At 37.4% G+C, this 12,791-nt stretch overlaps 1 protein-coding gene across 3 annotated transcripts in view; it reads right to left on the minus strand.

Annotated features, from left to right (window-relative positions):
• The window catches only part of LOC145271119 (uncharacterized), a 310,201-nt gene extending 297,900 nt beyond the window's left edge, over positions 1 to 12,301 (minus strand). For all 3 annotated transcript variants that reach the window (XM_080126661.1, XM_080126659.1, XM_080126658.1), the window contains exons 1-2: positions 12,171 to 12,301; positions 4,735 to 4,828 (exon numbers count right to left, since the gene is read on the minus strand). In XM_080126661.1, the coding sequence (XP_079982787.1) occupies positions 4,735 to 4,819 (85 nt within the window). In that variant the 5' untranslated portion in view covers positions 4,820 to 4,828; positions 12,171 to 12,301. The remainder of the gene's footprint in view (positions 1 to 4,734; positions 4,829 to 12,170) is intronic.
• Positions 12,302 to 12,791: the final 490 nt, after the last annotated feature.

Genomic DNA, 12,791 nt, shown 5'->3' on the forward strand with positions numbered 1-12,791 from the left:
AGAACAACGTAGACCTCTCCATATCGCATTTGTGGACCTCACAAAAGCTTTTGACATGGTCAGTAGAGATGGTCTGTTTGCCATCCTACAAAAGTTGGGCTGTCCACCAACTCTTCTTAGTTTGATAAGATCGCTCCATGACAACATGACAGCCACAGTCTTCTTCGAGGGTGACATCCCCGTGTGCAGTTGAGTCAAGCAAGGTTGTGTGTTGGCTCCAACATTGTTTGCATCTTCTTTTTCTTCTGCACCATGCTTTTGGAAATCACGAGGACGAAGACAGTCTGTTCCTTCATACTCGCTCTAATGGATAACTTTTTAATTTGGCTCGCCTACGTGCCAAAACCAAGATTCAAAAAGTCCTAATACTTGAGCTGCTGTTTGCAGACGATGCTGCATTGGTCTCGCACTCCGCAAGTGGACTCCAGCGACTACTTGACAAATTCAGTGCTGCTTGTGCGGAGTTCGCACTGGTAATCAGTGTGAAGAAGACAGTTGTGATGCACCAGGGTGACGCATCACCAATCACCATCAATGGCTATAAACTAGAGACTGTCGAGAACTTTGCGTATCTTGGATCCAACATCAACAAGGGAGTATCAAACAGGAGCTACAAACACGCATAGGTAGAGCATACGTGAAAGAGCATGGTTCAATAAATACCTCACTTCTCGCACAAAATGCAGCATCTACGAATACGGTGTTCTGAGTACCCTACTGTATGGAGCGGAGACTTGGACCACGTATGCTTGTCATGAGAAAAGACTGAACGTCTACCAGTTGTGACATATCGTGTAACATGACGACAGACCTGTTTCTGTTGTTCGCTTCTGAGGGATTTGGAAACACTTCAAGACAGGGACCCAATGCGATGTGTGTTTTTATATTCCTTATTCACTCCCAAGCATCTCCTCACAGCAGAACTGGAGCGAAACTTGGCTTGTGGTTTCTCTATTCACCTCCCTCATGGGGAGACCTGTTTAACCGATCTTGCTTGTTTGACATCTCAAATCCAACTCACTAAACTTAACTCAGCTTATTCAACCCCTGACACGTCACATCCTGTCCTCATTCGGGTACTTCCAGTGCAAACTGATCAGTCAACCAAGTTTGATACATGTTACAACATGACCCTTTGACCCTTTCTGCGCCTACATGCTCGCTCAACTTATTGTTTTCCATGATTCAATCTCTGTCATTTGAGTAAATGACAGAGACAGATAGATAATTAGATAGACTGATAGATAGATAGATAGATAGATAGATAGATAGATAGATGAACAGATAACTAAACAAATGCTTTTAACCAAAGTTGCCCAGCGTTCACCCAACAAAAGGACAAAATAAGGGAAGTGCAAGTTACAAAACTCTTGAAAGTAAACACAAGATCCACCTTTCCTTTTTTTTTTACATCAGAGTCACCATTTATTTGAAGGCCACTTAAGGTTAAGGGTTAATAGATAGATAATTAGATAGATAGATAGATAGATAGATAGATAGATGAACAGATAACTAAACAAATGCTTTTAACCATAGTTGCCCAGCGTTCACCCAACAAAAGGACAAAATAAGGGAAGTGCAAGTTACAAAACTCTTGAAAGTAAACACAAGATCCACCTTTCCTTTTTTTTTTTTACATCAGAGTCACCATTTATCTGAAGGCCACTTAAGGTTCAAGGTTAATTTGTGTAAAGCATCACTGAAAAAATAGTGTATTAATAATTAGTGGAGGAAATGGGGTAGAAATGGATTATTTAGGAGGGCAGATCAATAAGAACTTGTTTACATTGGACTTGAAGATGATCACATTGTAGTCAGTTGGAAAGCAGGCCAGTGGAACAGAGTTCCACAAGCGAGCAGTTCTCGGTAAGAAGCTTTGTTCATGGAATTTGCATTTAAATTTAGGCACAGATAGAGAGTGGGGAAAACTGTTGATAGTAGTTTTAGCTAGACGAGTGTTTTTTTTTTTTGTAAAAGTGTTTGGCAAGGGGTACCATAGATTGAAGTTCAGACGAGCACTTGTCATGAAAATAACCGAGGAGCAGAGACAAGCTTGCAATGTCTCTTCTATCGAAAAAAAGCTTTTGGGCTTGACACAAACTACTTGTCTTCAAGTCCAACGTAAACAAGTTCTTAATGAGCCGTTCCACTTAAGTTAACAAATTTACCGAATTTCCTTTACTAACGATTACTATATTGTCCAATTGACTACTGTACACTCTCAACCCTTATCCTCGAGTGGTCTTTGGGCCTTGATAAGTGGTGATGCCTATGTAAAAAAAAGGGGAAAGGAATAGGTGCATCACCTACTAGGTTTTGAAGTCGGATTTGAACTTTGTCAAGGTAGGATATGATGCTCCCACTCAGATTTGGCAACAGTACTCCATTTTAGGATGTATCTCGCTCTTATGCATCGGAGTTAGATACCTTCTAGAGCAGTAGAATGATGCAACATTGGCAACAGATTTGATGCGGGTCTTCCATTTCAGGTCAGGAGTAAAGGTTAGACCTAGAAGTTTATCAAAACACGGAGCCTCTTTTAGACAAGAACCATTCATATCAATTGAGGCTTTAGTAACGATCCTCCCAAGCAACATCAGATCCTGCTTCGAATCTAATTGAAAAAACTAACTGTCTGTCTATCTGTCTCCATATTTTCAAACTTATATAAATAAAAACGCACATGGGGATTTTTAGTAGAGGCAGTAGACAGTCGATTGGAGTTGAAGTTAGTAGTTGAGTTAGTTTCGAGACCAGAAAGGTCAGAAAAAAAGATGTGTCGATGGGGAAAATAATGCATAAAAAAATGAGTCAACAATGAGAGGGTTTTACCCCCCCCCACCCCACCCCCACCCCAAGTTCACTCGTAGACACTCTTTACAGCTCATCAGCTAGTGACAGGATAAATGTATTTAAACTCTATATAAGACGTGTATATTTTTTTTTTTTTTTTTTTTTTTACAAAGGCATCACCACATTATCAAGGCCCAGAGGCCACTCAAGGATAAGGGTTAAAGAGTGTACAGTAGAAGTTGGTCAATATAGTAATCATTAGTAATGAAAATTTGGTAAATTTAATAACTTATATGGAACGGCTCATCAAGAACTTATTTACTTTAGACTTGAACAAAACCATATTGTAGTCAGCCGGAAAGCAGGAAAACGGAAGAATATAAATGAATGGGAAAGATGCATGCGGACGAGCCTTAAAGAGACGATTACAAAAAAGCCATTAGAGCAAGATAGACATTATCTAACATGTCTGTCTGTCTCCATATTTTCAAACTCTATCTCTTCCGAAACTAAAAGTCACAGATTGTCTTTTTTACGGGCCGTTCTTTTATGGGTCTTTAGATGGTTAAAATGTTTTTAAGGGGCCCAAAAGGAGTCAAAATTGAAAAAAAATCATTATACATTTTGTACATTCATCTTAGTTTTTTTTTAATCAGTTCATATGCGCGTCACGTTTGTACAGTGGTAACGTCGCTAGCTTTGAATGACACAGTTTTACTTTCGGTTTCAATTTCTAACTGATGATATCCAAATACTTTTTTTTTGATGTCAGGGGTGTGAGTTCTGTTATAGAAGTGTTGATTTAATTAGAATAAAATAAAATACGTATCAGATACGTTTGAAAGCCAAATCACAACACAATGTTACGAAAATAAACAAATATTTTCCTTGTTGTAAATTTATGATTTAAATATATTTCAGAGTCAAACTCCATCCTCAGTATTTTGTACATCTTTTTTTTTCTTCCTTTTTCTTTTTCTTTCTTGCCATGTTGTAAAGTCGGAAAAAGAAAAATCAGTTAGTTAGATCCGAGTGTTGTCTCTAAACCAGTTGTAATTTGTAATGCCAGAACAGTGCGTTGGTTACGCGATATTAACGTCAGGGGTGTGAGTTCTGTTACAGAAGCGTTGATACATATTTTATTTTATTTATTTATTTTTTCGCTTTATTTTTGAAATCACGACTCTATAATAATATATACAAAATCTGGACAAATTAAAATATCATATTTAAGCGTATTTTCCTCCCCCCCCCCCGCTAGTAGTAAATAATTCTTAAAGTTTATTAAATAAAAATAAAAATGAAAACCATTACCAAATATTATCTATAAATATAAAGCGAAAATGTATGTATGTATGTATGTGTGTTCGCTTTTTCTGTGTGTCTACAAAAGGCTTCTTTCAGAGAAGCGGTCGCTCGCTTCACAACTTTTTAAAACTTTTTATATCACATATAAATCGTAATATCTCACAGTTAACAACGAAGCTCGCCTGTCTATTTAATTTGCTCGATTTCGGGAAGATAAATATTCAATATTTGTCGCTTGCCGCATGTGGGTTAGTCTTTTTCCTATAACATCTTGGGGGGGGGGCGTTCAGCAGTAAATGAATACTATCCCGCAGTCAAAACTTGACCTCATTAACTCATTAAAACGGGCACCTGCCAAATCCAAGTAATTAAATAAATTCAAACATGTTTCCGCTAGCATCTCGCGGTGGGGCCATGGTTAACGTCGCACTTTTTTTTTTTTTTTTTTCACACTTTAATTTACAACTCTGCCTCAAGGGTTCGGGTTCGATCCTCATACTTACTTTTTTTTTAAAAAAACCCTCCCCACACACACACCTCCAAACACCCGGGCAACGCCGGGTACCCCTCGCTAGTATATATATAAAAGCGGGGGGGGGGGTAGAACGAAACCGATTTATGTTTTCAACTAACCTTGATTTTCCAAGTCAGCATTTGGATCTGCGACGATCGCCTTTCGGAGTCTTTTGCGGGAATTAAAGAAAGGAGCAGGAATCATCTTGTCGTTCTGCGAGGGAGAAACAGTCGGCAAGGAAAGTGTAAATAAAAAGATAAACATCTTTTAAAAAGTAAAAGATAGTCACACACCTTTTTGGAGACACTTATGTTTGAATAAAATTTTAATGAAAAATTTGAAAACTTTGAAATCTCGGATAAAATGATAAAATCATTTTTAATTACATTCTTTTTTTTTTTTTTTTGTAAATCCAATATTTCGCTAGTAAATAGCCTCTTCAGGATAGGAAGTCCAGTAGGTGTATCAGAATTTTCGTAGGAATTTTTGACGCCCCTAACACGAAACTGCGAATAAAATATAAAAAACTCGTAATTTTTTTTTAAAAGTGGGTTGTTTATTTTCTTTATGGATTATACTTCCAAAATAAACTATTACAGTTGTTTTAAAAGTAATAGAAATATTTTTTTTTTAAACAGTAATTAATTTTACGAACTCAATATTTTTCAATTTTTAAACTTTAAAAATCTATCAAAATTTTTCTATTGATTCTATTTCTACGATATTTTCAGGGTCAATGTGAAATTTTATGCTCTTTCCAATAAACCGAATATAATATTTTAGACAAACGTTCTTTTTTTTTAATTCACGCCCCCCCACCCATTTTGAAATGTCTATTAAAAAGTAAATAATTAATTTATGTACCAAAGTTTTATATATCACAAATTGAAGATAAAAGATCAATAAATAATATATTCAAATTTAAAACAAAAAAAGTAGTGTTTTTTAGAAATTTACCTGTAAAGTTCGAAGTTTAAAACCCTTTTTTTTTTAAACCACGTTGTTTGTTTTTTCTTTCGTTTTTTTTTTTAATGAAACCTTGGTCCTTGCTCCTTTAATTGAAAAAAAAATTAGGGCTTGAATTACATTTTTCGAGGAGTTATAAGCTTGGAAAGATGGGGTGGAATTATTCACTATTTTTCACGAAATTTCTGACACACCTAGAAGTCCAGTCCATGATCTTTTTATCTTTTTCTTCATTTCGGTGTTAAAAATGGCTTTCTTAATAATAACGCCATTATTTCAGTACAGTACATTAAGTACATAAGTATCAAACATGCCTACCATATTTTTTAAATCAAGGTATAAAAAGGGCGTCCATGTCAAAGTTGTAGTTTCAGAAACTGGTAATATTGTTTATTTTTTCGCATTTCGAGTTTCAAAAAATAAATGCAAAGAAGTTACTGCATTGAAATAATAACGTTATTATTTAGAAAGCCAGTCTTAACATACGGAGGATGTTTTGTAACCATTCTGTACTTTCACCTGACAATTTAATGAACAAAGATATCGTTAAAATTGAATATAACTTGAAATTGAATTTAACTTGAAAATATTATTTTTAAAAATACTTAATTGTCATGTCGAAAATAGTAATATATCCAAAAATTAGAAAAAATTCATTGCATTGAAAATTTTACGCAAAACTGGGAGAAATTGCATCTTGAAAATTGCGAATACAGGGGACATACTTATCTCCCTTTTCGTCACTTCTATGCCCGGCGTTTTGTTTTAACCTATAGCAATAGGCTTGTTTTTACAAAACCGACTGCTTTAAAAAAATAATGTGGTTTTAAACAAAAACAACAGTTCTTACTTAATTGTCACGCCGAAAATAGTAATATATCCAAAAATTATGAAAATTCATTGAGTTGAAAATTTTACAGAAAATTGTGAAAAATTACAGCTTCTCTAGATGTGAACAACTTGAAGATTGTGAATACAGGGGACATACTTATATTCCTTTTCGTCACTTCTATGGCCGGCATTTTAGCCGATAGCAATCTGTTGTTGGCCCCGTCGATCTTGAGAGATCATGGAACTTTGCGTCCTGATTCAGACAGGGGGGTAGCATCTTATGGTGTTGCTGTGCAGACCAATGCAGGAGCAGCGGGACCTGTCACTGTTGCTGCAGATGTAGTCTTTCTGTCTCTCTGCCTGGGCCGGGGTCGAAGCTGGATCTGTCCTCTCCTTTCTATGGGCACGCTTCTGCTGCCAACGTGTGGTTCTTCTACTCTCAGATGTCTCAGCCACACACTGAATGGTGATCCACCAGCCCTCACGGTCTGAGGTAGCTGTCTTGAGCTTCTAGGGGTTGAAACTGCCAGCCCTCAGGTTACGCTTACAGACATCCTTGTAGCAGAGGGTCGATCAGCCAGTAGACCTTGTGCCAGAGGCAAGCTTCTCAAACAGAAGGTCTTTAGGAATTCGTCCATCTTACATGGCCCAGACAGTGTGGGCGTCTGTGTCTTACGATCGTTTTTCATCTAATTCTATTTTTTATTTTCTTAAGTAAAAAATTTTCTTCCTTATCGATTTTCGTAATTTTTGGATATAATCATCATAAAAATACAAGGAATACGTAGATAGATTTCTCTACTGCCCTCCCTCGACCCAGGACTGCACCATAATAAACAAAATGTAAAAGAGTAATAAGTGGTGACCACTGTGTACCAAAAAAAAAAACGGTCTCTGACAGCATAGACACAGCACTCTCCCTCGACACTAGCGCACAAGTACATATATTTGGTGACTTTAATGTTCACCACAAAAACTTGCTTGGATTCTCTACTCACACAGATGCAGCAGGCAGCTCAACACATAGTTTCGCTATATCTCACTCCCCATCAAAAGTGGCTACGTTTCCAACCCGTTTCCCTGACCAGCAAGAACAACACGCATCACTTCTAAATCTGTTTCTAACTACAGTTCCTGATGATTGTATAACAAATGCTGATAGCCCACTCGGGAACGCTGACCATGCAGTGATAATGGTAGAAATCGCCCTAAACTCTAGACCCAAAACTGAAGAGCCAGTGCTCAAAATAACAAAATATTATAAAAAGGCTGACTGGGAAACCATCAGAGATCTTATCAGAGATGCCCCATGGGGAAATATTTTTTCTCTTCCTGCTGAACAGTGTGCAAATGTGACCACTGAATGGTTCAAAACAGCAATTGAAGCACATGTTCCCATGCGGAAATTTTATAGCAAGCCCCACTCTCCCCAATGGTTTACTTCAACTTGCGCAACTGCCATTGCTCAAAGGCAGCATGCATACTGCAGATTTAACCGACATAAGTCCAGTTCAAACAAACAGAAGTATATAGAAGCTAGAAGTAACGTTAAGAAAGAAATAGCGACAGCTAAGAGAGAATTTACTGAAACCACTAAAAAACGCATCGAAGCACAAAAATTAGGAAATCGTGATTTCTGGAAAATCTACAACAGTGTAGTAAATAATGGGCAATCAACAATTCCCCCACTAACCAACAATCACGAGGTTGTTTGCTCAGCAACTGCCAAGGCTAATATACTTGCCAGCCGGTTTGCCTCGAACCCCACACAGGACCCTTCCAACCACCCCCTGCTTGACTTTCCTTTGCGGACAGACGCCACGCTAGAGGATCTAAAAATCACCCCTGCTCAGGTACACGCTATCATAAAAAACCTTGACACTTCAAAAGCATGTGGACTTGATCTCATCCCAGCTGTGCTATTAAAAAAGTGCTCAGCTGAAGTAGCTCCAGTTCTCTCCAAACTCTACAACAAATGCCTTAATGAATCATGCTTTCCGGGCTGTTAGAAAACTGCTTCTGTGGTACCAGTATTCAAGAATTCTGGCGAAAGAACTGACCCATTAAATTATTGCCTCATTAGCCTCCTCCCACTTTTTGCCAAAATATTTGAGACCATAATTAACCATGCTCTAGTACGGCACCTTACAGATGCTAAACTTCTGACTGACAAAAAATATGGATTTAGACAAGCCCGTTCCACAGCAGACATCCTCACTGTAATCTCTGAACGTATATACCATTCACTGGACAAAGCGGGGGAAGGCAGAGCGGTAGCTCTAGATATATCTAAGGCTTTTGACAGGGTATGGCATGAGGGTCTTCTCAGGGAAATTAAATCATACGGTATCACTGGTAGAATACTTAACATAATTAAATCCTTCTTAGATAAGAGAAAAATCCAGGTTGTCCTCGCCGGTCGTACATCTAAACAGTGTGATATAAATACAGGAGTGCCTCAGGGGTCTATCCTTGGACCTCTATTGTTCCTAATATTTATTAATGACCTCCCTAACAAAACTGCCTCTGAGATGGGTATATATGCTGATGACACTACACTCTATAACAGGCATGACAGGAAAACAAATGAACACATAACTAAAGAAATGGCAAAAACACTAGAGGATGACCTCCAATCTGTAGTGGAATAGGGACATAAATGGATGGTCACATTCAATGCTGCCAAGACTAAACTGGTTTCCTTCAATAATGACAAGAAACCTTCTCTGCCACCAATAGCAATGGCCAGTGACTCCCTGTCTGAGAGTACATCTTTCAAACTGCTTGGCCTAACGTTCACAGGAAACATGAGTTGGAACAATTATATTGAAAACATTGCCAGGGCCGCTGCGAAAAAGGTAGGCTCTCTCTACCGTGCTAGAAAACTACTGACACCTGAAAGTATCCTGTACCTCTATAAAGCAACCATTCGTCCAAGTATGGAGTATTGTTGTCACATTTGGGCTGGTGCATCTGCTGCTAGTCTCTCGCTCCTAGACAAGGTTCAAAAGAGAGTCGCCAATCTGATAGGCCCTGAACTGGCATCTAAGCTTCAGCCTCTGTCCCATCGACGAAACGTTGCATCCCTATGCCTGTTCTACAAGTATTTTAATGGTGAATGCTCTGACGAACTGCAGACACTTGTGCCCCCACGACGTGAACACCCTCGACAAACCCGACAGGCAGTTAAATCCCACCCCCACACAGTAGAGATCCTTAGATGTAAAAGATCTTTCTACTCCAGTAGTTTCCTCCCCAGAACCGCTAGACTCTGGAATTCCATTCCAGGTCCCTGCTTCCCTAACTGTACTGACATGCAGAAGTTCAAGTGTAACGTGAACGGACATCTTGCTGCCCAAATCCCAACATAGTGCCCCAGTAGTTGCTGCCCCTGATAGTAGCCCCCTACACCAAAGTGGCAATATGCCTTGTTTGGGGTGAAAATGTAATTAAAAAAAAAAAAAAAAAAGAAAAAAAGATACCATTGTTTTCATGTGAAATTCAGTTTTACAATTTCCTATAACTTTGTCCCAATTCTACAGAAGCGCTGTGCAGGTTGATGCAGATGTAGCCTTTCTGTCTCTTTGCTTGGGCCGGGGTCGAAGCTGGATCTGTCCTCTCCTTTCTATGGGCACGCTTATCTTTACGCTTCTCCCGCCAACGTGTGGTTCTTCTCCTCTCGGATGTCTCAGCCACACGCCGGATTTTGGTCCGCCAGCCCTCTTGGTCTGAGGCAGCCGTCTCGAACTTGAAGAGGTTGAAACTGCTGGCCCTCAAGTCATGCTTGCAGACATCCTTGTTGCGGAGGGTCGGTCAGCTGGTAGGCCTTGTGCCAGAGACAAGCTCCTCAAATGGGGTTTTGGAATTCGTCCATCTTACATGGCCCAGCCAGCGCAGGCATCTGTGTCTTACGATCGTTTTCATCAAATTCTATTTTTTATTATCTTTAATAAATAATTTTCTCCCTTATCGATTTTCATAGTTTTTTTATATATAATCATCTTAAAAATACAACAAATACGTAGATACCATTGTTTTTAAGTGAAATTCAGTTTTACGATTTCCGAAAATCTCATCCCAATTCTGTAGAAGTGCCGTGCAGGCTGATGCTGTGTAGCCTTTCTATCTCTTTGTCTGGGTCGGGGTTGAAGCTGGATCTGTCCTCTCCTTTCTATGGGCACGCTTCTCCCGCCAATGTGTGGTTCTTCTCCTCTCGGATATCTCAACCACACGCCGGATTGTGGTCCGCCAGCCCTCTTGGTCTGAGACAGCTGTCTCGAACTTGGAGAGGTTGAAACTGCCGGCCCTCAGGTCATGCTTGCAGACATCCTTGTAGCGGAGGGCCGGTCGGCCAGTAGGCCTTGTACCAGAGACAAACTTTAGGGATTCGTCCATCTTACATGGCCCAGCCAGCGCAGACGTCTGGTCATCAGGATGGTATACATGCTGGGTATCCGTGCCTTGGCTAGGATGTTGATGTTGGTGATGCGGTTCTTCCAGGTCAGACCAAGTAGTCTGCAGGTAGCCTGGTAGGAGTAGAGGATTCCTACAATAAATTTGTTTTTATTAAAAACACAATAGCAGTTGTTTTACTCAATGAGTTTTCGTAATTTTTGGATATATTACTAGTTTCGACATGACAATTAAGCAAATACTGTTGGTTTAACTATAATCTCTAGCAATATCCAGCAAAAAAAAAAAAACATACAATAACAAAATAATTCGAAAAGTGCAAAGTTCAAGCCAAAATAAAAATTAAAAAAACAAAAACAAAGCAACACACAACAAAATTTGGGTTTGTTTTCTGTACACATAGATTCGAAAAAGTTGTCAAATAAACAAATATATAACAAATAAATGTTATCAAAGGCATGATAAGTTACTTTTCTACCTAACTGGATATGTTTTTAGTGTTTTTATTTAATGTAACATGTTTATTCAGCTCGAAAAACACCGAATATATGTCAGCCTATGTCACGGTAACATATATTGAGCGAGTTTCTAACAGTATTTTGTCTACTTTTTTATTTTTAACTCCTTTTCCCAAACTTACCGTGTTCAACAGAGAGTTTGGCGCCATTTTTAATTTTCCAATACATCGGTAAACACTGTATGCTTTTCGAGCTGAATAAACATGTTAAATTGAATAAAAACACGAAAAATATATCCAGTTTGGTAGAACAGTAATTTATCTTGCCTTTGATAACATTTATTTGTTATATATTTGTTATATATTTGTTTTTTTGACAACTTTTTCGAATCTATGTGTACAGTAATACAAACCCAAATTTTTTTCCTTTCCTGATTAATGAAACATTCTCTTTTCATTGTTATTTTTTGCTAAAACATGTTTTTAATAATTTTGATAAAATATAAAATTAACGACGAAAAAACACGCATTCATTTTAAAAACAAATTAAAAAAAAGGAACCCCTATTCTAGAAAAGAACCATTTAGTTTAATAAACTTTTATAAAGCAAAATAAAGTTTCAATTTAATTTTATTTCCATTTTTTTATTTTTTAAATAATATTTTCTTTGAAAATTAAAACCAAAAAAATCTCGAAATATTTTGTCGTCTGCCATTTTTTATAGCGAAAAAAAAAAACAATTAAATTTTGTAAACTTTTTTTTTTAACTGAAATAAAATACAAAATAAATAAACAGACATAAATAAACATAATTGTTAAAAATAAACAAACTTTTAAAAATATAAAATCAAATAATAATTTATTTTAGAAAGTTTTTTGTTTATTTACCTTTTTTTTTCCCCGAGCAAATTGTTGTCTTCTTTTTTAAAACGATTTTGTTTCTCCTTCTGGCAATCTTCGGTAATTTCCGGTAATCTCCGGTAATTTCCGTAATCTTCGGCAATATTCGACAATTTTTGATAATTTTCAGTAATTTGGTTAGTGTATTTATTTTTATTCATTTTTCATAATTTATTGTTACATTATTATTTTATTAATATTTTATTTCAATTTTTTAAATTTTGTTCGTGTGTGTGTGTGTGTGTGTGTGTGTGTGCGCGCATGCGCGTGAATTTAATGTTAGTAAAAATAAGTTCGATTTTTTTATTGTGGATGAAGTCCACCCCATCTCCCCAAAAAGGCATTCTGGATTGAACAAAAATAAAATGGTTTCAGAATATCATTAATCGTCTTTTTTACAATCAATATTTGCCCATTCTATTCGCCAATTTCAATCCTCTCATCATATTTTTCATCATTCAACTGACAAGCCATCTCGTAAAACCTTTATCCTCAAGTAACTTTTAGCCTTGATAAATGGTGACCATTATTTTTTTTTTGGTTATCTTTCAGATGCAAGGTTCATTGTTTACTTGCGGTTTTAACGATGTAAGATTCCGTTGTACGGAA

Source organism: Euprymna scolopes, chromosome 46 (assembly GCF_053919585.1).
Source record: "Euprymna scolopes isolate OS-2025 chromosome 46, ASM5391958v1, whole genome shotgun sequence".
NCBI classification, from domain to species: domain Eukaryota; kingdom Metazoa; phylum Mollusca; class Cephalopoda; order Sepiida; family Sepiolidae; genus Euprymna; species Euprymna scolopes.